General features: G+C 43.4%; 1 protein-coding gene across 2 annotated transcripts in view; it reads right to left on the reverse strand.

Moving 5' to 3' along the window:
- KLHL32 (kelch like family member 32) overlaps positions 1–21,872 on the reverse strand; it is a 67,779-nt gene extending 45,907 nt beyond the window's left edge. Inside the window, exons 1-4 of one of the 2 annotated variants that reach the window (XM_083433508.1) lie at positions 21,516–21,872; positions 11,832–11,922; positions 7,591–7,771; positions 950–1,057 (exon numbers count right to left, since the gene is read on the reverse strand). In XM_083433508.1, the coding sequence (XP_083289634.1) occupies positions 950–1,057; positions 7,591–7,771; positions 11,832–11,854 (312 nt within the window). In that variant the 5' untranslated portion in view covers positions 11,855–11,922; positions 21,516–21,872. The remainder of the gene's footprint in view (positions 1–949; positions 1,058–7,590; positions 7,772–11,831; positions 11,923–21,515) is intronic. The other variant, XM_083433509.1, reaches the window with a different exon arrangement.
- Positions 21,873–24,256: the final 2,384 nt, after the last annotated feature.

The raw sequence follows: 24,256 nt of genomic DNA on the forward strand, positions 1-24,256 counted from the left end.
AAACCTATTGTGACTAAGACTTTTCAGAGCAGTGTGTAGGAGGCACATGCACAAATCCAATTATTTGCTAACAGCATTTCTGCCTTACACCCACGCAATACTTTGAAATCTTCACCATTAACACTTCAATGGTTTTGAGTCACCTCATGGGCACACAGGCTTCTCACTGCTCTGACAGCAGCTACTAACATTTGAAAGAGCTGTCTCTCAGGGAAGGCATTCCAGCAAATGTAGAAAACCCTCCTGGGCTCTTGGCACACATGGTTACAATAATGCAATACATATCCCTAACAAACAGTGTCTTTTAAAAGGCACAACTCCAGTTGATTACATGGGACTGCACATTTCACTTATGTCAAAATGTGCTCAAGGTGAGTATGATTATAACTGAATTTTTCAAAGGCCAGCCTATTTCACTTAGCCCTTAATTCCCAAATATCTGAAAGTCTGTATTTCCCTACAGACCTCCTGAGTATTAAGATCAACAGCCAATGCCCTTTTAAATGTGATGTGGAAGGGGAGATTATTGGGTTGTCTTTGTTCTTATCTTTATTGGTCTCCCCATCATCCAGATACTGCTATCTCAGCTGCATCTGAAAAGCACATCAGTTTCTAAAGTGCTTTGCAATGTGGCATGAAGGACTGCTCTTTCAGAGCCCCCTGTAGACAGAAGTAGAAAGCTGTGCAGTTCTTTTGATCCTGGCCAATGTGTTTTTACATCCTCCCTGAAAGTGTGATGTTGATCTGGAACTGAAATGCAAACCTGTTGGAGAAACTGGACATGGAGGAAGGGTTTAATCTCCTTCATGAGCATAAATCACCCCATGCATGAGATAAGCCAACAGGTGCAAGGCCAGCCAAGCCAGTTGCCATGGTAACATCCCAGTGCCATCTATTCTAAGGTGACCCCGTCTGTTTTATATGCCTGTTAAGGATTTCAGTACTATACCTGTCCAGTGTACGCGAAGTCCAGAGCTTGCTTTAAACCTATGCTTGTGATGCCATGTAAATTCACCTCATCTGCGCCACTTTCAACCATACAAAGGCTGAACATCGCCTAAGAAAAGAAAAGAAAAAATTGTCTACATTACATTGATCAAACTTGGATTTCCTATTAAACATAAGGGACTTTTGTTGCTGCTTTGCTGTTCCCTAATTAAGATAGCTAGTAATACTGCAGTCATTAATCAGTATGCAATTTATTCCAAAAGTAATTTATACTGGTTTAATTTCATAACCAGATATACGTGACAAGCCTGTGATCTTTCAGAAAAACTTCTGTGTTTGGACCCTTCCAACTGAAAAGCAATATCCTGCCCCCCCCCAACACCCTCCAAATCACTCTGTGGTCTTGGGCAAGTCTCCCTCCATCTCTCAACATCCTACCCCAACCATCAGTAAGAGGATAACAAAACAATACTGCAGCGAGCATTTTTACTCCCATCTTTCGGTTAAATAGAGTAAGACTTGTAAAAGGGCTATTGTGGGCATACAACCCACAGCTGCTACACATACAGTCCCCATGTGAGATCCTTAAGATCCCTGCTGGATTGCAAACCTTCTAGCGGCTGCCTGTACTCCCACAGATAATCACATGGGACTAGGGAGGGCAAGTGGGAGTACGGAGGGCCCTGAACCTTTTCATAGTTCTGCAGAAGAGAACATTTCAGCAGATGTAGGTGAAATGCAAGCTGCATCTATTGAAACCCCCTCTTCTGTTCAGCTATAAAAAGGTGCAGGAGCCCAGCGCTTTCTATTTTATTCAGCCATCCTAAATGGGAGCTCCTGGCAACATGAATTAGTGACAGAAGCATTGAAAAGTCTTAACAATTACAACTACACTATGTAACCAATTTACAACTGTACTGCAAATGGTAGTTACTAATTAAATTCCATGCCATTTAAGCCTGAATGGAAACACCGTGGTTATTTTCTATCTGCAGCATAAAATAGAAGATACGGGCTGTGCTTTTAATACATCAGAAAGTCAACTATTTATGATACATCCACTTTTTTAAACAAAGAAATGCGATAAAAACCATTATCTGCAAACACAATTTAATGACTTCATAACCTCCAGTAATATCTATTCAGTGACCTCTTTTTGTTTACTGATGATATACCATCATTAATTACAGCCTAACAGTTTTCTAAATTATATGAACACACAGAAATGCCCCTGATTAAATCTGTTTTCTAACTTGAAGATCAGTGAACTTTTCAACACTAGTATATTCTGTAGACAAAACAGACCACTTTTGCCAGGGGCGGGCGGAAGAGTGTGCATTTTTAAAATATTACTGTATTTTTCCATGTATAAGATGCCCCCATGTGTATAAGATGACCTCTCTCTTTTTTCTCCCCAAATTAAGAAATCAGTATTTTAAACATCAGACAGAACAACTTTTCATTAAGCATTTTATTCACTGGATTTTCTCATTCCCCATCCCAATTGAATTTATTGAGCTTCGAGACAGAGATAAGGAATCTGTGTGTCTCTAGGTACTGGATAATAGCTCCCAACTGCTGGTTGGGGCTGATGGAAGTTGTAGTCCAAATCATATAGAAAAGGACCAGGAAGTTATTTAAAAGCAGGATATAATTTTCTAAAATTTAAAACCTAAAAATTCTTATGTTTGGGGAAAGGTAAGTTTTACTGCCCTTCCTGCTGAGGGTGATGTGAGTTTTTATTTATTTGCTTAATTTTTTAGGTTTTCAACAACACAAGATGACCTCCATGCACTCAAAACCTTGACCCCTTTGAGAAGAAGTGAGAAAGAGGTTGGGCAAAAGTCATGTTCTATTCATTCTCGCCACAACCCTGAACAGTAAAGCTCAAGGTACACACTCATTGATAAGCAATTCCTCATGATTTTTTATCTGTGCAAAGTGTGTGAACAAACCATGGAGGCAGGTCACTGACAGGGTTCCTTCCTATATACTAAGATTCTCCTTTGTACTTGCCAGGCAATATTTGCAAGAGGATGCCTTCATCCCCACCCACAAAGTTTGCTTATGCACACAGTTATCGAACAGATTGTGAAGAAGCCACAGTGGAACTACTCCCACACCACTTCTTGTAAGTGAAAGATCAGCACGGAGGCATAAGCAGAGTTCAGGCAAACATTTAAAATGCCAACTGGCATGATGAAGGCAACATATGGCGATTCTGCCTGCCAGCCCCATGACTAGTCATTTGAGTGCTCCGAATTCTTGCCAAGATCACAGCTCACTGCCTCAGCCCAAGATTCCATATATTTTCCAGGACATTGTTGTTGTTGTTTAGTCATTTAGTCGTGTCCGACTCTTTGTGACCCCATGGACCAGAGAACGCCAGGCACTCCTGTCTTCCGCTGCCTCCCGCAGTTTGGTCAAACTCATGTTAGTAGCTTCAAGAACACTGTCCAACAATCTCGTCCTCTGTTGTCCCCTTCTCCTTGTGCCCTCAATCTTTCCCAACATCAGGGTCTTTTCCAGGGAGTCTTCTCTTCTCATGAGGCGGCCAAAGTACTGGAGTCTCAGCTTCAGGATCTGTCCTTCCAGTGAGGACTCGGCTTAAGAATGGATAGGTTTGATCTTCTTGCAGTTCATGGAATTCTCAAGAGTCTCCTCCAGCTACTATTATTATTTTACTCCACCTTCTGTAAAGGTATTCAGCTGTTAAATCAACAACAATCACATCTTTAAAAGCAGCACTACACTAACCAGACGAGAATAACAAACTAAAACAGAGGCAGCAGTTCTGAGAGCATCCACTTAAATAAAAATCTTCACCACCCACCTAAGAACAAGGAGTGGTAGAAACAGGTGTACCAATCTTGGAACTTGCTGAAAAGGCCGCGTTACAAGTACCCACATACTGATCACAGTAGGATCTGAAGAAGGGCCTTGTGGGTGGGGGCAAGTTCCTGGGCAGCCTTCATATGAAGGAAGGAGTGAGGTTCTGTAAATATTCTGATCCCTGACTACTTAGTCCTTTAAAAGCACAAAAACAGCACCTTGAATTGAGCTCAGAAACACAGTGAAAAATGTTTTGCGTGGACAGCCGGAGTCCCCAGATCCCGAGCGGTCCCCCCCGTCATGTGGAATAACGACTCAAGACAACGTGCTATGGGATTAAATTGGCCACAACTTTTATTAAATTTCAAATGTGGGTAGACCTTGGCTCAGACATTGGGCGTTCTCCCTCCCCAGTCCCCACCCGGGGACCTAGGGAGCATCAGGGTTATCCAGTGTTTGTGTGGGGGATGGGCCGGCTCTGCAGAACATATGTTCAAGTAGAGATAAAGGTAAAGGTACCCCTGCCCGTACGGGCCAGTCTTGACAGACTCTAGGGTTGTGCGCCCATCTCACTCAAGAGGCCGGGGGCCAGCGCTGTCTGGAGACACTTCCGGGTCACGTGGCCAGCGTGACATCGCTGCTCTGGCGAGCCAGAGCCGCACACGGAAACACCGTTTACCTTCCCGCTAGTAAGCGGTCCCTATTTATCTACTTGCACCTGGGAGTACTTTCGAACTGCTAGGTTGGCAGGCGCTGGGACCGAACAACGGGAGCGCACCCCGCCGCGGGGATTCGAACCGCCGACCTTTCGATCGGCAAGCCCTAGGCGCTGAGGCTTTTACCCACAGCGCCACCCGCGTCCCTCAAGTAGAGATAGCCGCCCCCATTATGGCGCCGCCGCAGGGGTGAGCAATGACGACCTTTCGGCATACGGTCAAAGCCTCCCTTCAGAAACCCCTTTAACGGGGAACCCTGGTATCACCACTGCAAAGAGGAAGATGGACAAAAGGATTCCACCCAAGGCCTGATACCGCCAAAGTTGCGATGTTTTGCTACGGGAAAGGCGAAACCTGCCAATGCAGGGAAATTCATTTCCGGCCCTTTAACAGCGACCTTAACCTAGCAGCGCCCACATACCTGTGAAGAAAAGTTAACCTGCAAAACCTGTGAAGGAAAGTTAACCTGCAAAATAAGACATTAACTGAGGGTGGGTAGGGTGGGTAGGGTGAGGATTCCCAGGTAAGATCCTCCCTCTATTGTGTGGGCAGGTAATCCCTCCCCTACCTGGCCTGATCTCCTTGGCAACGCTTCCCCCAGGTGGGATTGGACAACTGACTGGGGTTGGCGGAGACCTCCAGGTATCCCACCTGAGGGAAGGCAAAGCCAAGCCTATGCTGATGGAGCCGCTCCAGATCCAGGGGCTGCACGCGTCCACACAAAGGGCGCCCCCCGTTTTATGCAGGGAACGGTCATTATAAAAGTTGTAACCAGACACCTTCCACCTATATTTTGAACCATATGAAACCAATTGTTCTTCAAGAACAGCCCCAAGCAGATCACATTACATTGCTCTAGTCTGAGATGACAAAGCGCCTGAATGATTGAGACCAAGTCTAGTTTCTCCAGGAAAGGATTGGCATCTAAGGCGAAGTCGGCAGAATGCATTCCTGCCCACCACACAGCTACCTGGCAATCCCAGGAGATTATTTGGGATCTGGAAGCATTACTACTTTTGGAGGAGTGCAAATCTACCTTGTCTCCAAAATTATAGTAAAAAACTGTAATCTTGTCAACAGCCTCTAACCACAGTACCACCCTTCCAAAAAAAGAGAAGTTATATTTTTGAAGAAAACCTTCAAGCTGCTTTTACCTAGTGTACCACCTACAGTTAATCTCAGCTTTGCTAACAGAAGACTACCATGTGTGTGATCTGTTTAGTGCTGGAGAAAGATCCATTAGGTTTGCTTTTTATAAGCCAGGAATCAGCCACAATTTATTTGTCCAAGCAGCTAAAAGCACAACCTGAAATCTGTCAACCATCTAGAAGTGGCCAATTAAGTCTACATAATGAATCCTAGAATCATATAATTGTGGAGTTGGAAGGAACCCTGAGGGGGCCATCTAGTTCAACCCCCCACAATGCCGCAATCTCAATTAAAGCACCCATGACAGATGGCCAGCCAACCTCTGCTTAAAAACCTCCAAGGAAGGAGAGTCCACCACCATCTGAGGAGGTCTGCTTCAGCTCTTACCATCATAAAGTTCTTCCTGATGTTTAGTCAGAATCCCTTGTGACTTGAAGCCATTGCTTCAGGTCCTACCCTCCAGAACAGGAAAAAACAAGCTTGTTCCATCTTCCAGGTGACAGCCCTTTAGATATTTGAAGATGGCTATCATATATCCTCTCAGTCCCCTCTTAACCAGGCTAAACATACCCAACTTCCTCAACTGTTCCTTATAATGCTTGGTTTCCAGACGCTTGCTTGTCTTGGTTGACCTCCTCTGAACACATTCTTCTTAAATTGTGGCACCCAAAACTGAACACAGGTGTGGTCTGACCAAAGCAGAATACAACGGTATTATTACACCTTGTGTTCCTTTCCTAACACTGTTATAATTGGGGAGTCTGTTGCTTTTGGGGGAAAATCTTTGTCTCTCCAGATGTTACTGAACTACAACCCCCACCAGCCTCATCAAGCATGGCTAATGGTCTGGGACAATGGGAACTGTAGTTCAGCAACACCTGGAGGGCCAAAGGTTCCCCATATCTGCTTTAACATCACGTCAGCATTTCGCATCGCCCAGCTCATCCAGCCTGATGACTAGCTCTGCAGCACTTGAAATTTGCTTGTGACATTTTGGTTAGTTCTATCTAACAAACATCGTGCCCCACTTTACATTTTGGTGTGTGTGTGTGTGTTTCCTAATGAGTCCAAAGCTATGCTATTTATGTGTTCAACTTACAAATTTTACTGAAGGAAATAAGTGCCCTAAATAAAACTAGGGAAGATAACTGCATGTCTTCTTCCAGTGTTCCAGATCACTTGCCTTTTCAGGCCTTAAGGGAAGTTAAAAAACAAAACAAAACTTAATGCTTTAAATTGGAAAACCACTATTGAACCAGAACTTCACAAAGCATACATTGTAAGTTAACTCAAAATGTGATCTCAAAGAGATACAAAGTAGTTAAGATAAAATAGACTGGGTTAAGTGGAACAGGGTGCCCTAGGCTCACACCCACTGGCAACAACTGTGTACACACCCTATTTAGTAAATACAGTGGTACCTCTACTTACATGTCCCTCTTGTTATGTATCTTTCGAGATATGCATGCGGCAAACCCAGAAGTATATTTCTGGGTTTCACCACGTGCGCATACGCAGAAGCACTCTATCGCGCCGCGCGCTTGCACAGAACAGGCACCTCCGGTTGCGGAAACCTCGGAATCTGACTGGAGCTCCAGAATGGATCCCGTCCACAACCAGAGGTACTACTGTACAGGAGCACATACCTACAAACATGTAAATGCCTAACTTTAAATACTACATATATGTCAAATAAATTCCCCAGTTTCACAATCCTATATTCACATATCTAGTTTTAAGTCCCAGTGAACCTGATGTGGCTTACTTTTCAGTAGACATTAAAAAAACAGCAACAACTTGTCCTGAAGTATCTGGTCAGACCATGATCACTGTTTACATGGGCAAAAAAAATTGGAAAGATTTCAATACTACTAATTATCCAAATATCTACGGTGTTCTAAAAAAGAGAGCTGATGGACATAAACATATTACTATATTAACTTACTCTGAAGTAGTCACTGCATGCTGCTAGGACTGCCTTGTGGGCATGGAATTTCTGCTCTTCCGCTATAAGAGTTATATCACAGAGGATCCCGTCACTTCTTTGCTGGTTCAGAGCAGCCAAGACAGCATCATTATGAGAACTAGACTGGCAAAGCCTCTGACCAGTCAGCATATCTTGAAAACTGTGAAAGATGAAGAAATAAACACACTCACAAGCATGAAAATACCAACAGTGAAAGACATGCATATGTTTTCTACTTTTTCATTTCTAATTATGTCTTTCTAGCATACAATCCTGCACATATTTACTCAAGACAAAAAAAAAGTGTCATTGAATTGAATCAAACTCTGAAGTGAGAGTAGGATTACCTGATGATTTAGTACTACTGACACAGATTGGAAATGGGTTTATTATTGTTATTTCCCCACTCTCATGCTGTAACCAAAGGTCTATAGCATCACAGTGTGGCAGGGCTATTATTATGGCCCACAATATAAAGATGGACTTAAATCTTTATGTACAACAGCATCACTCTCCAAGACATTCACAATGTGGCCATTATCTCACAGCTTCAACTGTCCTAGCTATAAAAATAGGCGTATTATTGTTGTAAATTGAGGATTAATCCAATTTACTAGGATTCCTCCCAGTCCTCTCAGCCTAATGACTTTAACTGTAGAAGATCCACAATTGCTGGGGCCAACAGGGTAAGAAGCCAGTTAGGCAAATTTAGCGTGACAGATTCACTTTTTAAAATGAGGATTGGCACTGAATGACTGCCTTTTGCAGGAATAATTCAATGGCCAGAGACTTTTGGAAGGCTCTTATCTTCAGCAGGCCTCTGCTGGGTCAGACCAAAGGCCCAACTCATCCAGCATCCCGTTTCTCCCAGTGTCCAACCAGATCCCTATGAGAAGTTCTGCAAGCAGGACATGAGTGCAGCAGCAGCCTTTCGACACGTGCTTCCCAACAATTGGGAAGACATATTTAGAGCATGTTGCCTCTGACAGCAGAGATAGAACACAGAATAGTGATTAGTAGCCACTGGCACTGTTACCCTCCATGAATTTGTTGTATCTTGTTTTAAAGCCATCCAAGTTGGTGGCAGTGAGATGACTGTGCACAGTATTCTAAGTGTGGCTACACCATTTTGGCTGCCCCTTTTTTGAACCTATGTGCAACCTGTCTATTTGTAAGTAAACACAAATAATATGAGATGTCCAAATTCTTGAAGAATTGAGGCGCAAGTTCACATCATAGTTCATGTAGCATCATATATAAGGAGCAGGTGTGGCAGGGACAGGTAAGCAACAGAGGCTAAGGAAAATGGGAAGGTGTGATTGGGAGCAATGGGATGGGAATATGATTAGGAACATAATGGGAGGCATGTTTCCAGCTACCCCACCCTTTACCCTTCGAAGCCTTATAATAGGCATGGCCAAACGTGGCCCTCCAGCTGTTTTGGGACTACAACTCCCATCATCCCTAGCTAACAGGACCAGTTGTCAGGGATGATGGGAATTGTAGTCCCAAAACAGCTGGACGGCCAGGTTTGGCAATGCCTGCCTTATAAGAAGCTGCTGCAGGAGAGGGACTGTGCGAAACTAAGGAGCAACTGTGATGCTCCCTTGTTATTTTTGCTGCTGGATGCTGCATGTTGTTTAAGTCATAGTGTTCCACAGTATTTATAGTACAATCGTACCTTCGTTCTCAAACACCTTGGTACTCGTATGTTTTGGCTCCCAAACGCCAAAAAGTAAGTGCTTGTCCGCTTGAGTGCAGGAAGCTCCTGCAGTCAATCAGAAGCTGCGTCTTGGTTTTCAAACACTTTTGGGAGTTGAGCAGACTCCCGGAATTGATTAAGTTCGAGAACCAAGGTTCCACTGTATTGAAATGTAGCTTTTTGTATGTTGTTTTATATTTGTTGTGCTGTTTATGAAATTGTTACTGCTTTGCAATATTATTACAAAATTGTTACTATTTTACTGTTTTTGCTATGTTATTATGAACTTGTTACTACGTTATTGCTTTCCTATGTTACTATGGCATTGTTACTCTGTTATTGTTCTGCTATGCTGTTATGAAATTTGGTAGCGTTTGTTTGAAATTCATCCCTGTTTCTTTGTCGCAAACCGCTCTGAGCATGATTTTTTTGTAGGAAAGCAACATACAAATAAAATGAAGGAATGAATGACTTCAGTTACAGATACTTTAGTGGTTTAGTTACGCTAAAGGTATAGGTACGAGGGAGGGACTCCAAATGCTTCTTGGGATTGGCGAGTTTTGAGTAGAAACTACAAGGAAATAGGGGAGTAGATCACATAGAGGCGTTCTTTGAGGCAGTTCCAGGCAAAAGGGTCAAGAAAGAGAAATGGGTGGAGCCACTTCAGATAGCAGGGAATCTTGCTGAGGGTGGTGGCGCTAGAGTAGCAAAGGTCAAAGGAAGGGACCTGTGAGGGGATATAAGAGCAGAAAGACAAGGAGGCACAAGGCCACAGAAGGTTTTGAAGACATAGGTAAGAAGTTTGCAGTAGTTTAAACCACACCAAGCACTTGTGCAAAGTTGAATAAATAAGCGAATGTTCCATCATGAACTTTGTGTTAGGGAGACCTACACATTCATGAACAAAATAAATATTCCCACTAGACAGACAGAGGCACTGTTGTCTAATCAGAAAATAAAACATCCAAATGGCTGTAAAAACAGATATGAGAGTCACCAGTCCTCGTTATGTAGCTCAGCAATTATAGCGGGGGTGGGGACGGGCAGGGACAAGTCTGAAAAGCTCAGTATGTCCTTTTCACAAAATTGTTACATGTATGTGGACTTATTGGGACACCAACAGAAGAGGTGTGCAAGGATTTAGTTTCTTTTCCTCCATTCACTTTATAGTTCCAATCATTTCCAACCACTCATATCAAGATTCTCAAATAAAAGGGCCACTTGGAAGGGTTGAAATATTACCATAAAAAAAATCAATGTTCATGCATGATTTGGGAAAAAGGTTTTACATAGTTTGGTAATCCTAAATCAGATATAACCTCCCAACACACAAAACTGTTAAAGTGTCCATATGCTAGAATATCTTTCTAAATATATTACTGACTTCTTTTGATATAACTGACAATTTGTGGCAGCATTTTAAAAAAGGAAGAAGAAGAAAGATGCAGAGCCTCCTATACAGTATTCTGACAGCAAAAATACTATTTTGAAATTCTCTGCTCTGTCATTCAGATGAAAAGCCTACGTTGGAACATTATATTCAAATAAAATGGCTCTTCTGCTTTCTACTACATGCACACAAATGTTATTATAAATATCCTACAGACAGATAAGTGTGCTAAGGTATCAAGTGAAAATGTGTTAGTTTGAATCTGAGCCTAATTTTGTGAACTGAATAGTTTGAGAGGTGTGACTTTATTTGATAAAGAACTTGAAAGGGCAGGGGGTGTTTCAGAGTTCATATTTCTTTCTCTTTTAGTTTTTAAGAAGCATGCATAGAATTACATGTGAAATATGTAAAGATATAGTTATCAGAGCAATTACTCTATAAAAATGACCTCCTGCTGTTTGATGCATAATCCCATCACAGTAACCATCACAACCAATTTAATTGCCTTAATCAAATCAATTTGGGGAGGGACACATGGAGAGAATTCTCACTGTTCTTTCTCCTTGATTGTTCATCATCAATGACAATAAAAACAACCTGTCCCCAAAGTTTAAATGGCAATCTACTGGCTGAACCCATGAGGATCAACACAATGCTACTCAGTTTTCTGCCTTTACCTGCTTCAGCACTGACAGGAAGGCAAATCCTTTTTGTGTTAGGATGCTCAACATGCAAATGAGTTGAGAAATCACAGAAGGAGCAAATCTTTTACACCAGGCTTCCTCAACCTCGACCCTCCAGATGTTTGGAGACTACAATTTCCATCATCCCTGACCACTGGTCCTGCTAGCTAGGGATCATGGGAGTTGTAAGCCAAAAACATCTGGAGGGCAGAGGTTGAGGAAGCCTGTTTTACACCATGCATAAATATTTCTATGGGGGTAAGTTGCAGAGAAAAAAACACACAGAAGCCTAACACAAGAGCAAAAAGTAAATCCTCCTGGACATGTCTCGGCACAGTCATTTTGATGTAATATTTATGTATGCGATTTGCCATCCTCTAGGCTAGCATACAGTGAATGAACACACACTCGATGGAAACTGGCAGGACAGCTCCATGAACTATACCTGAGGCACACCTCAGACGGCATCCTTCAGCTTTGCCCTTCTGAACCTCTTGCTTCTTAAAAAAGTTTAGGGGAAACAGTGCACATTCCAGCTGCAGAGAAAAGGAAGAAAACAAATAATAGTTAGAATTAAAAGCCCAAACTTTTGTTCACTGTACAGAAAACCCACCAATTCAAAAATAATCAATATATGTGGCAAAGGATATTGACATCTCTTATTAATGGAACAGACTGGCTGCAACAATCTGATGACATAATGGAGCCATACTAATAATAAAATCCTAGATTCTTTTTTGTGGGTGCAAATTAAGATACAAGAAGTAGCATTAATAGAATACTCATTGCCTGATTGGTGCATAGCTTCCAATTTATCGGTGTTAATTTTATGTGCATACTACTTTCCATGTGTGCTCAGATGCTTTACATGAAGCTGATATTGTGTTACAATATTTAAAAAGCCAGCCCAGAAAAAATAGTCTGCAATAACTCAATAGTTAAAGCACAACAGATACATAATATGATGCATAACTAATACAAGTGTTAGATAAGATTCCACTAAACAATTCATCAAAAAATATTTGAGCACCATTCAAAAATGGTTTGCAAATACAAAAGAGAAACAAAAATATTCCAACAGGAAGAGAAATACCTAATTAATACAGGTTATAGCAAAATCAATAATCATTAAACAAATCCACAGGACAAAGTGCATAATTAAGAACCAACAAGACTACATTAAAATCCAATATTGACTTGTTCCTTTCACAAACTCGATTCATATGCTCCACCTGATTAAATATACCATCATATTATCATATTTTTCTTGCTTTCACCAGGGAAAAATACAACTAACTTTCCTTGTCCGCTCACAGGAGGTTAACAAATTGTGAGATTAAATTTTCCATCTAGCATAAAACCAGGGTCCGGTTTGTGCTAAATGGAAAACCTATGATGTACAATGTGTAGCTGACACAAGTCTCAGGACTCTAGGAAATCTGAAAAGCATTATTTATTCCATACACACTGATGGACAATTTTCTGTCTGTATGGCATCTTTTCCAAAAATTATTTCAGTACGCTTCCAATCAGTTTTAACCTTCTGAAGTCTTAGTTGAGCAAAAGCATGAGCATTATAGCTTCAAACTTTTAAAATATGATTTAAGGGCTGTTTATTTAAATCTCCCCCCCCCCCAAAAAAAACCAACCACCACCACCCTGCAGGAAATTTTGCAGAGGCATTTTAATTCAAGGACTGGAGGGTTATTGCAGAGATTCCATAGTCCCTATTGGGTTGCCATTAAACTCATATTATGAGTGCTCTTCATTTTTTTACCAGTTCACCTCACAGCCCATATCTGTCTGGTAACCAAAAAGTCTAAGCCGCAGAGTTAAATACAGGAAGACTGCATACAACAAGGAGTGGCAACAAAGAGATACAACCAGAGAGTCAGATGATGCAAGTCCATCAGTAATTGTTCCCACATGAGCCTTACTAGGTGTGTCTGCAGATGTTTATTTTGAAGCTTCCCTTCAAGCAAAGGTGAAACAGTGTTTCCAGCCACCCTTGTTTTCCACGTTCCAGAACAGAAGTCTTTCAGCACCAGTATGTTTTGAAATGGGTTCACGCCTCAAGTGCAGAAAAATCAAGCAGTGAATATGCATATGTACGCATGCCGGCCATAAGGCTTAACCTAACCATATGGCCAGAGGCTATAGATATCCAGTGATCTGCACAACTGATAAGTTTTACATTAAAAAAAAATATCTATTCTCAGAAATACAACAGGAAGCTCTTCAATGTCATTCTCGTCCTCACATCTGAGAATGCTCCACATATGAAACACAGTGAAATGGCAGAATGCACTAAACCAGAGATAGCCAATTTGGTATCTCCATATGTTACTAGACTACAACTCCCATCATCCACTCTGCAGGCTGATGGGAGTTGTAGTCCATAACTATTGGAAGGGCCCCCACATTGGCTACCCCTTGAATAAACCATTTCAGAGTATAGTAAAGGTGTCCCTGCAAACAGAAAGCAAGTACCGCAACAAAAGGACTGAGCTGGAATCCATATACCTGGTTTCCTTCAAACAGAATTTTGTTTGTGTTTCATGTGGGGAAACATTCGAAAACTGTGCCCCTCACTGGGAGGTTTATACTTCAACCTATGTCCTCCAAAAATTTATCACTTCATTTTATTTTATATGTAGACCAAGACTAACAGGAGCTAGCAAAGAGAAAAGCAGAGCTGACAACTTCAAGCATTATGAATCCAAGTTATTTTTCACCTTTCAGAAGGGATTGTTGTCTGAGAGATGAGGTGGTCTCACTCTACGTATTTATCCCATAATTGTGCAGCCCCCACCATCCATCACACCATCACTTTCATCATTCTATTAGACATAATAATATGTTTATGCTGCGTAGCAGATGCAAATGGGTTCTGCCCCAAAATCAGCATTTTGCACTATGTACCAGCAATTTTAAAACTGAGAAAGTTCACAGAGGCACTACCTTCAGGGTTGCACTCTATTGATAATGTCAGCACGACCAGCAATTACTGTTTTAATAAGCCCAAGCATTCCCATGTAGAATATTTGATTCCAGCTGCTTTGATCTACTACACAGCAGTAGCAAACACTGCCCTGGAAAGGGTGGGCTGACTTGAAAAGCACATTCTGCTCCAGGAAGGACGTTATGACCAGATTAAAGCTACAAACCCACAGGCACAGCACATCCCATGAAACAAAAACACTGAGCAATTTCAATCTTTCAAAACCACTAGGAGCTGTAGTGTAACTGATTTGTTAGAAAGCACAAATATTCCTTCCTTATTTGCTTTAGAGAGAGACAACAAAAAAAATGCCCTTCTATTTTTTTTAAAGCTTTGTTTTAATTATTTTATTGCTGAAAGTCATACAGGTGACAGGCATTGAATATTCTCAGCAACAACACAGGAAAGATTTAAAAGCACAGTGGGGAGAACCAGAAAGCTAAAACTGTTTTTGTGTTATTTTTAAGCGCATAGTCAGTGCTGGAGGGTGTTAAGTATGTTAAGATCTATACTGTACACAACTGAAATAGAATTTAAACCTCGTGAATTTAAACATTTGCAACAGTTCCAGTTGGATTCACTTGGTCATTTTATTGCCAAGAGTTAGAAAAAGCGAGGAATCTGTCTACATTTATTCAGGATAAAGCACACAGTGATGGGAAATGTTTTAGACGTAATAAGGACACCAACCTGCCCACTAATGTTATGAATTCTTTTTATATAATGTCCATCAAGTTAACTGTTGTTTGACTATAAGTTTCAAAATTGTATTACTGCACGCAAGAACTAGGAATCACCAAACTGTATTCAAAAATGGAAATAAGAGTGGCTAAAGCAAACATCATTTTTGTGCTTTTGTGAATTTGCTGCCAAACAGGATCTCAGGTGTAGGAAGACAGCTGAAGGTCTATTTCCATCTTCCCAACTTCAAAGCCAATGACATTTATGGTCAAACATAGTACTGACAATTGCTTTTTTTGGTGGGTGGGGGTGGTATTTAGATAGAATGTCCTGTTCGTCGCCTATAAAAAGTGAAGGGAAATCTCATACATAGTATCCTTTATTATCAAATGCCAAGAGAGTTTACAAAATATATTTAAACAGCATATATTCAAAGCAACAGTAACTCAAAACATCAATGCAAGAACCGCAGTAGGAAAACTAATCAAATAATCATTAGAATTTCCACTTAAATTACACCACATACAGAGGACTGCTACTTTCTCCCCACTTTTTAAAACAACAACAAATCTTGCTCCTGTACATTTAATGATACCTGAACACATATGCTTAGCAGGCGAAGCCTTTTTCCTAGCCCCTTAGCTTCATGGCAAGAAAAGCATTGTGTGTTACATTTTTGCATGTCTAGGTACTGTTAAAGGGAACCAGAGGGAGACCATTAAAAAATATGGCAGGCCAAGTAATGTTAGCAATCCTGTATGGAAGACAGTGCACTACTATGGGAGCTGCCTGTCCGCAGATGGAAGCAGGGCACAGAGAAGAAAAAAGGAGGCAAAGGACACAGAGCAGAGTAAGGGGGGGGGGTCAACAGCACTTACATAGCTGCTCTAATTCATCTTATTGTCAAAAATAGAGAGGTTGCTTAATATCTCCACCTCAAAATGTAGCAGGTAATGGGAAATACCTCTGTCTGAGATCCTGAAGAGCCAGTGTCAGTCAAAGTAAATAAATACTAGGCTACATGAAAAATTAGGAAGTGATCTTCCTGTGCCGGTGTGGACAGAACAGGAGTATGACTTCCCCCTATTCATGTGATACTTATTCAGAGTTATCAAATCACAGCAAGAACCACCACAACCACAACTCCAAGGTGCCACTGCTCAACAGAGAGAACACAGCAGTTGCCTGGAAAGTGGTTGGGAAATGTACTTCTGCGTACAGTGTTTTGAACTATACAGAACTAAGTAAATAACCCCTGAGAAGAAGCAAGTATCACCTGACTTCATTTACAGGAATCTGCCTTATTCCATGTCAGACTATTTGGCTACCTCGGCCACTATTTATTGTCTGTTCTGTCTGGCAGCAGCTCCCCTGGATCTCTGGCAGAGGAAAATCTTCTCTGTCACTAGCTACCTGATTCTTTTAACTCTGGAGCCATCAATGCGTTGCCAATGGATGCCTCACAGCAATGTTAGGGTGATTGCCAGACTCCCCTCCATGCTCACTTGCTGAACAAAATGAGCCCTGTGGCTGCAATGTTTGCTTGGACCTTTATGTTGGGCCTTCTCTATCTGTGTGGGTCTTCTTTCCATCCCAATCGGACAGCGATGATTAGTATTTGGATTGGTGTGAGAGAACAGAAGAGGTGAGCAGGGTTCAGAGCAAGCTGAGCATTGGAGAGCTAGCAATAGTGACCCCTCTCCAAGTTCTCTTTCGGCCAGTCAAGTTAATGTCTGGTATTGGGAATTCTGCTGGGGGGGGGGCATTGGAAAGGTCTATAGTGGAGTGGGCTGTGGGTAGGAAAGGGTTTGGCACTGTGTGCCTCTTTCACTATTAAAAATCAGACATGCATCCCACTTTCTCCCTCTATGTGATTTGAAAAATGTCCATGTTTATGTAACAGAACATGTACTTTATTTGATATTTTGAACTGGGTGGGGTGGGGGGAGATATTATTGATGGCTAGAGGAGCCTTCAGTGACAGGTCAGAAACAGGTTATAATGAGAGCATGTAGCAGTGTCTCAACTCAAGGTATATCTGGATGCAACCAATTTGGCCTGGTTTGGAAACCGAAACTCTGGTGGATGACCCATGCTGGAACATGAACAAGGGGAGTCTTGCAGGTGGAGCCTCATCAGCTTTAGATACCAAACACCTTCTGGGTTGCCTAGCCATGGTTGGACTGGAATGCAGGTTGGCAGCAACTACAGTTCTTCCTGGTGCAGTGCGGTTGCTTTTCTTTTTAGAAAAAAATAGTGCCGGTACTCACCATGAAGTTGTTACAGTAAGTGCCACACTTTAAACATTTGGAGAGGGAAAGGTGTCAGTATCGCGTACCCTTGAGCAGCCCTAGAAAAAGGCACTGTCCTGATGAGTCATTCCCTGAAGGCGCTGAACTAGAAACTTCTGTTCCACCTTGTGCCTTTTGATTTACTGAGTGCTAAACAGATTCAAATTGGATCCTGTTCCCTACACAGACCAAAGCCATCCTTCTAATCGCAGGGATTCTCCTCCAATGAGAAATCTTTGTAATTGATAAATTTAAAATATTCCTAGAAAAGGGTAAAACATGTCCTAAACAGGCAACTTTCAGGAGAGAACTACAGAGGCAGGTTGTTGATTTTCTCTCCATACCCAGGAGAGAAACTTAGGGCCCATTCAGATGGCCTATTTATTGAGCATTCATTCTAATTTGCTTACATAAAGCTTACGCGGAGGTTAGTTTATATCCAGTATATACTGGGCAATAATTGTTATACGGGACCATGGGAAAGCAAAGCATCCGCTAAAAGAATGACATTCTTAACACCTTAATTCTTAATTAGGGTTGCCATATTGTGAAGATCAAAAAAGAGGACGCATTTGTCAACTTCTACTTATAACTATGGATCGCCATGATGACTCTAGCCATGAAAAAAAGGATGTGTCCTGGAAAAAGAGGACATAAGGCAACCATATTCTTAATGTCTTCCCCAGGAACTGTCACAGGCGGAACAAAGCAAGTTGACAGTTGGCGGGGGACGGACGGACAGGGTATTTACTTAGGTAAAGGTACCCCTGCCCGTACGACTCTAGGGTTGTGCGCTCATCTCACTCTAGAGGCCGGGAGCCAGCGCTGTCCGCAGACACTTCCGGGTCACGTGGCCAGCGTGATGACGCTGCTCCGGCGAACCGGCACCAGAGCAGCACACGGAAACGCCGTTTACCTTCCCGCTAGAAAGCGGTCCCTATTTATCTACTTGCACTTAAGAGTGCTTTCGAACTGCTAGGTGGGCAGGAGCTGGGACCGAACTACGGGAGCTCACCCCGCCGCGGGGATTCGAACCACCGACCATGCGATCAGCAAGTCCTAGGCGCTGAGGTTTTACCCACAGCGCCACTTAATTCTAGTTCAGTAATTACCTTGGGCATCTGTAAAATTAAAGTGTCAGCTTTTAGTATCCATGCAACTAACCACGGCCGATATGAGGCTCAGCTTTCAATTCAGTACAGTCATACCTCGGGTTGAAGTAGCTTCAGGATGAATATTTTATGGTTGCACTCCACGGCGACCCGGAAGTAATGGAGCACGTTACTGCTGGGTTTTGCCGCTCATGCATGCACAGACACTCAAAATGACATCACACACATGCGTGGAATCACCGAATCACACCCCGTGTACACGCAGACATGCGGACGCAGGTTATGTTTGTTTCTGGATGCAAATGGGGCTCCAGAATGGATCCCATTCGCATCCAGAGGTACCTCTGTATAGTACTCCTTCACACAGCACAGTTAACCTATGGAAATCACTCCTACAATAAGCAGTGATAGCCATCAACATGGTTGGCTTAAAAAAGAGAATTAGACAAATTTGTGGAGAATAAGGCTATCAGCAGCTACTAGCCCAAGTGGCCATGATCTGCCTTCACTGTCAGAGGCAATACGCATCTGAACACCAGTCGCTGGCAACCGCGGGAGGTGAGAGGGCTGTTGTGCTCAGGTCCTCCTTGTGTGCTACCCACAGGCATCTGGTTGGCCACTGTGTGAAAAGGATGCTGGACTAGATAGGCCACTGGTCTGATTCAGCAGGCTGTTCTTATGTTCGCAAACTGGCTAGTTCAATGCTTGTCTGTCTGTCTCTGTCTCTGTCTCTCACTCTCTCTCTATGTGTGTGTGTGTTTACTATCTTAACTACCTAGTCCAAGCCTGGGAGTTGATTTACACCACCATTTTGACCTGACAGAAGAATCAGAATTGAAACGGAACGTTTTAGGCAGGAGTCTATTCTGAAAGATTTACCTTTTGTCCAGACAGTTAGGCAGCTCATACTGAGTTGACCCATATTTCAAACACCCCTCAATTCAAAAAGTGGGTCAGCTGATTAAGGGCTGGCTGGTGATCTGTGCATGCAATGAACTACTCATGCATATATTTTTGATGGGGGGGGGGAAGTCACTTTAGGCTAACTTCATTCCAGGTTTCTGCCTCGGCAAAATGGATGCACTAGGTTTTCCACACTTAATTCCCTTGAACAATAATAAAATTAAATTACATTACATTTTTAATCAGTGTCATCATAAAATATAAATAATATTTGTCAGAATTCTCATAATTAACTGCTGGTACTCTGGGTCCTTAGGGACCCCTATGACAACAAGGAGATATAAGTCGTCAGTGCCACCTGATTTCACTGAAAGAGAACAAAATCAGCTTTATGGAGATTGGGTAGCAGCAGAAGGCTAAACAATTAGCACAGCACACTCTCATAGCAACTTTTCCCCTTGGGATCTTAAATGCTACCTACTTAAAAACCTAAGGCTGCTATTCTAAACACCCTTACTAACATATAACTTCTACTGAACACAATGGGACTTATTACCAAATAAATAGGCATATAATTGTACTGCAAGGATTAATATTATATATTTCAATGCCAGTAACATTGGGTATTATTTGCACTGAAATATATAATCTTAAAAAGATTAAATGAGATCTTTTACACACCAAGTAACCTTTTTGAAAACCACCTTGGTAACAATTTAAACTTTGCTCAGACGCTAAAATAATAGCAAGGTAACAGCCTAGTTTCAAATGACCAAGTGACGTATAACTATAGAAAACATTAAATTCAGTCCTGCACAGTTTTTAAGTAATCACAAAAAGAAACTCAAGTAGAAGTATAGTTCATATAGGGTTGGCACATTTTCCAGCAGGTCTGCTGTGTCCTTTAATGGCTCTATGAAAGACAGAAATTAATTTTTTTAAAAAAATTAAATATTTTTTATTTAATAGAAATTCATAAAAATAAGCTTTGTCCACCACACAACGATGAACAGCATCACCTGGCCATTTATGCACTGAAAGGTATTGAAATGCACAGGTTCATAAATCACCTAACAATTTTGTCCATTTTCCTGTTAAGCAACCTGAAGATTGGAAAGTACAGAGCACACACTCCCCAAAAGCAGGAGAATAATCTGAAACGGTGATAGGGGAACCTGTCCAGATGTTCTTCACTGGGACTCCCATCACCCTCAGGCAGCACAGCCAAGGGCCCCTGATGATGGGAGTTGTAGTCAGACAGCACCTCCCTCATCTAAAGGGTTGCAGAGAAACGAAAGAACCGTGGTAAACCACTTGTGGATTGAACCCCTCCCCTGAAGCAATTCTGCTCCCCGCTATTATGCAGCCTTGTCTTCTTACAGGCAGGGAGCGAACGCTAAGAGGCGGCCTTTGCGCCTTCAGTAGTCGTGCAGAATGGAAAACGGCGGCATTTCCTCACCTCCTGCTCAACAGGACAAGCAGCACCTGCCAACCCCCCCCCCCCTCCTTTTGCATGGCACAAAACCAACAGGAAAAGCAACACTGGCATCCCAAACACATTTGCTCCAGCGTAACTCTTCTTCCCGCCTCCCCACCTCCACCCCGGCCCGTTCCCTCCGTGGCGCCGTCCTTCCCCCGAGCCCGCGCTCCCCAACAGGCTCCGCAGAAACCGAGCCGCCTGCGAGTCAACTTGAAACCGCACGCGAGTGCTGCAGCAGTGGCGCCGGCCTCTCTAAGGCGCTGTTTGGGGTTGCCCTGGCAACCGGGCAGCGCAGACGGGGCGGGTGGGGGGGGGAGAGAACCCCCTTCGTTATTGGCTGAGGGGCAGCCCAGAAAGCTCCGCTTCACGAGCCGCAGAACTCAAGTGGACTTTTTTTTTTTTTTGCCTGCGGCACTGGGGCAATTAGCCCGGCTGAGGCGCTGCTGCTGCAGCTGCTGCCGCCTCTTGCTAAGCAGGGCCCGCCGTCCCCTCCGCCCCGTGCCCTTCCGACCAACGTCACCAGCAGAACATTATGCATATATTTGTAAGGGGACCCCTCACCCCCCCCCCCTTTGAAGGTCCATGAGCCGGTGGTTCAGCTGCCCGAGCGAGCGAGCGAGCGCCGCGTCCTAATCCCGCCGGGCTTCCCGCGCGCGCTCACCTCTCAAGGAGACGCCGCGTCCCGCTTTGTCCCCGGGCTGCTCTGAGAAGGAGCCGCGGCGGCGGCGGCGGCGCCCGAGGGAGAGAGGCGCCCAGCGAAGGCGCACTTCTTCTGGCAGCGGGACGACCTCGACTGCGCTCCACTCGCTGGTACGCGGCGGCGGCGGCAGGAGGAGCAGCAGGAGGAGGAGGAGGCGCCACTCTTTCTCCCACGCTCTCCTTGCCTTGCCTTCCCCGCCTCCCCTTCTCCTTCCAGCCGGGTCTCCTCCTTGCCAGTGCGCAGAAGCAGCGGCGGCGGCGGCCACGCATTGTGAGCGGGCGGCGAAGCCGGAGGACGCCGAGCAACACACCTGCCGGAGGAGGAGGCGGAGCCTGAGCTCCTGGGGCGGAAAAGGAGGCGGCCCCGTGTTCAGCGCCGTCGCTAAAGCGTAGCTGCAGGCGCTTTGGACGGGGATCAGGGCAGCCTGGAGCCCCACACAGCTCACGGGCCTTTCCAACGGATCCGACCCTAGGAACCCATACCTAGGGGCCGAGGGGTCTTCGGGCCACCCAAAATATTTGAGGGGGGCCCCCTCCAAGTTGATGGGCATTGCCATTCAAGTGCGGTGCGCGCGCCGCATCATGGCCCCTCCCCAATGTTTTATTCAAGTTGGCACCCCTGAGTCCAACGCAGACTTCCATACCCCTCTGTGGGCTCAAGATGTTTTGTCCCAAGGGAAGAGGGCTCCCCCTTCAAACCCGTGTGCTGGAGTTATAGCTTCCAAGTGACCCTCACTGTCACTATTTGGCAGCAAGTGACTTTTCAAATTGCTTACTCTTATGCCGCCCGTTAGAACCCATTAGTTGTTGCAAAGTGAGTAGATTTAAGTATGCAACTCACGTGTGTGTGTGTGTGTGTTGCTTTGATCCAATTTGCTCTGGAATATCACTGATGGAGTAGGTGGAAAACCTTGTTACTGCCCCCAAAAGTGATAGGGTGCAATGTAGAACCAAAGATCAAGCGCCACAATTTTCCTCTGTAAAGTTGCCATATCAGGCACTGCATGCAGTGTTGCCAACTGAAGAGGACAAAACAGTACCATTTTGATCCTGTACTTTATCTCCAGTATTAATGGAATCCTATCAATTTTGAGACGTGCTTGGGGATGACTTAATTATAACCTAGGCAAAGTTGACCGGGTGGCGCTGTGGGTTAAAGTACAGAGCCTAGGACTTGCCGATCAGAAGGTCTGCGGTTTGAATCCCCATGACGGGGTGAGCTCCCGTTGCTCGGTCCTTGCTCTTGCCAACCTAGCAGTTCGAAAGCACATCAAAAGTGCAAGTAGATAAATAGGTACCGCTCCAGCGGGAATGTAAACGGCGTTTCCGTGTGCTGCTCTGGTTCACCAGAAGTAGCTTAGTCATGCTGGCCACATGACCCGGAAGCTGTCTGCAGACAAATGCCAGCTCCCTCAGCCAATAAAGCGAGATGAGTGCCGCAACCCCAGAGTCGGTCACGACTGGACCTAATGGTCAGGGGTCCCTTTACCTTTACCTTTTAAAGTTCACCTGCTCTCATAACTCATGCTGCTCACAAAGAATAAAGTTAAGGTGCTGAATATTATCAGATTCATCTCTTGACAAAGCTGACCAGTAAGGGATTCAGAATGAGTTTAGCTAGAATAATAAGCCCAAGAGAACACTGGAAATGTTCACGAGAAGAAGAGAAATGAAGCAAAAGATTTAATTGCCTTAGACCATGTACAAAGTCACTGGGCAGTACTGCAAAAGGAGAATGTAAAGGGAAGAGGATTTATTTGCATTTTCTGTTTATGATTATGTCACCCTTTGAACTTCAAGGTAGCTTGTAGCCTACTTTAGTATTCACATTGGGCACATGGCAATCCAGTGGCCTTGTGTTGATTGATAAAACATCTCCCATCTTCATCTGCACACTGCAGAGGAAATTTAGTAGCAGTGAGAAAAATGTATTCCAAGTGAGTTGCCTCACATTACCAATCTTTTTTTAAATTTTTTGTTTTGTTTTGTTTTTTGTGGTACCCCTGCTATCTAGTAAGCAAAGTGAGGTGCTGCCTCTCCCATGTCAATCTTACTGTTAATTGGCAGGGCATGGAGAATAAAAAGGGTTCGACAGAGCTCAAACTTAAATGGATTGGTGGGGAGCAGACATCCTAAAAGGAATCTCTTCTTCAGGAATAGAAAAATGTTTGATTAACAGGTGTGCATTTAAAGCTTCAGTTGGTTAATCCCATCAGTTAATATCTGCAGCTGTAGCAATGAGTAATTATCAGCTGTCTGGCTAGCATTTTACCTCTGGAAGAATGTGTGGCTATACAGTAAGATGCATGGTGATAGGACGCAATCAAATTGTCAGTACTTCTTCCTGGGATAAAAAAAGGTGGACAAACCTTCAGTAGCAGTTTCAAAAGCCACCTGCAATCACCTACACTAGTTGTGAACATCATGCCAAATGATGATGATCTGTTAACCAGCATGGGAGAGAGAGAAAATAGCTGTCATGTGGCTAGCATCTGCTTCAAGGTCTGACACAACTGACACTGCTATAAAAGGAAAACATATTGCAAATCAATAAATGTGTTTGCTATCACCTCTTAAATAAGTAAAGATTGTAAACTCAGAGCTAAAAAGACAGATGGCACTTTGTTGGGCTCACAGTTAAATTCTCTCTGTCCTCTATTAATTACTTCCTACTCACACCTCTGAAGAACAATATTAATGGTG

Source organism: Podarcis tiliguerta (assembly GCF_965153285.1).
Source record: "Podarcis tiliguerta genome assembly, chromosome: 3".
Lineage (NCBI taxonomy): Eukaryota > Metazoa > Chordata > Lepidosauria > Squamata > Lacertidae > Podarcis > Podarcis tiliguerta.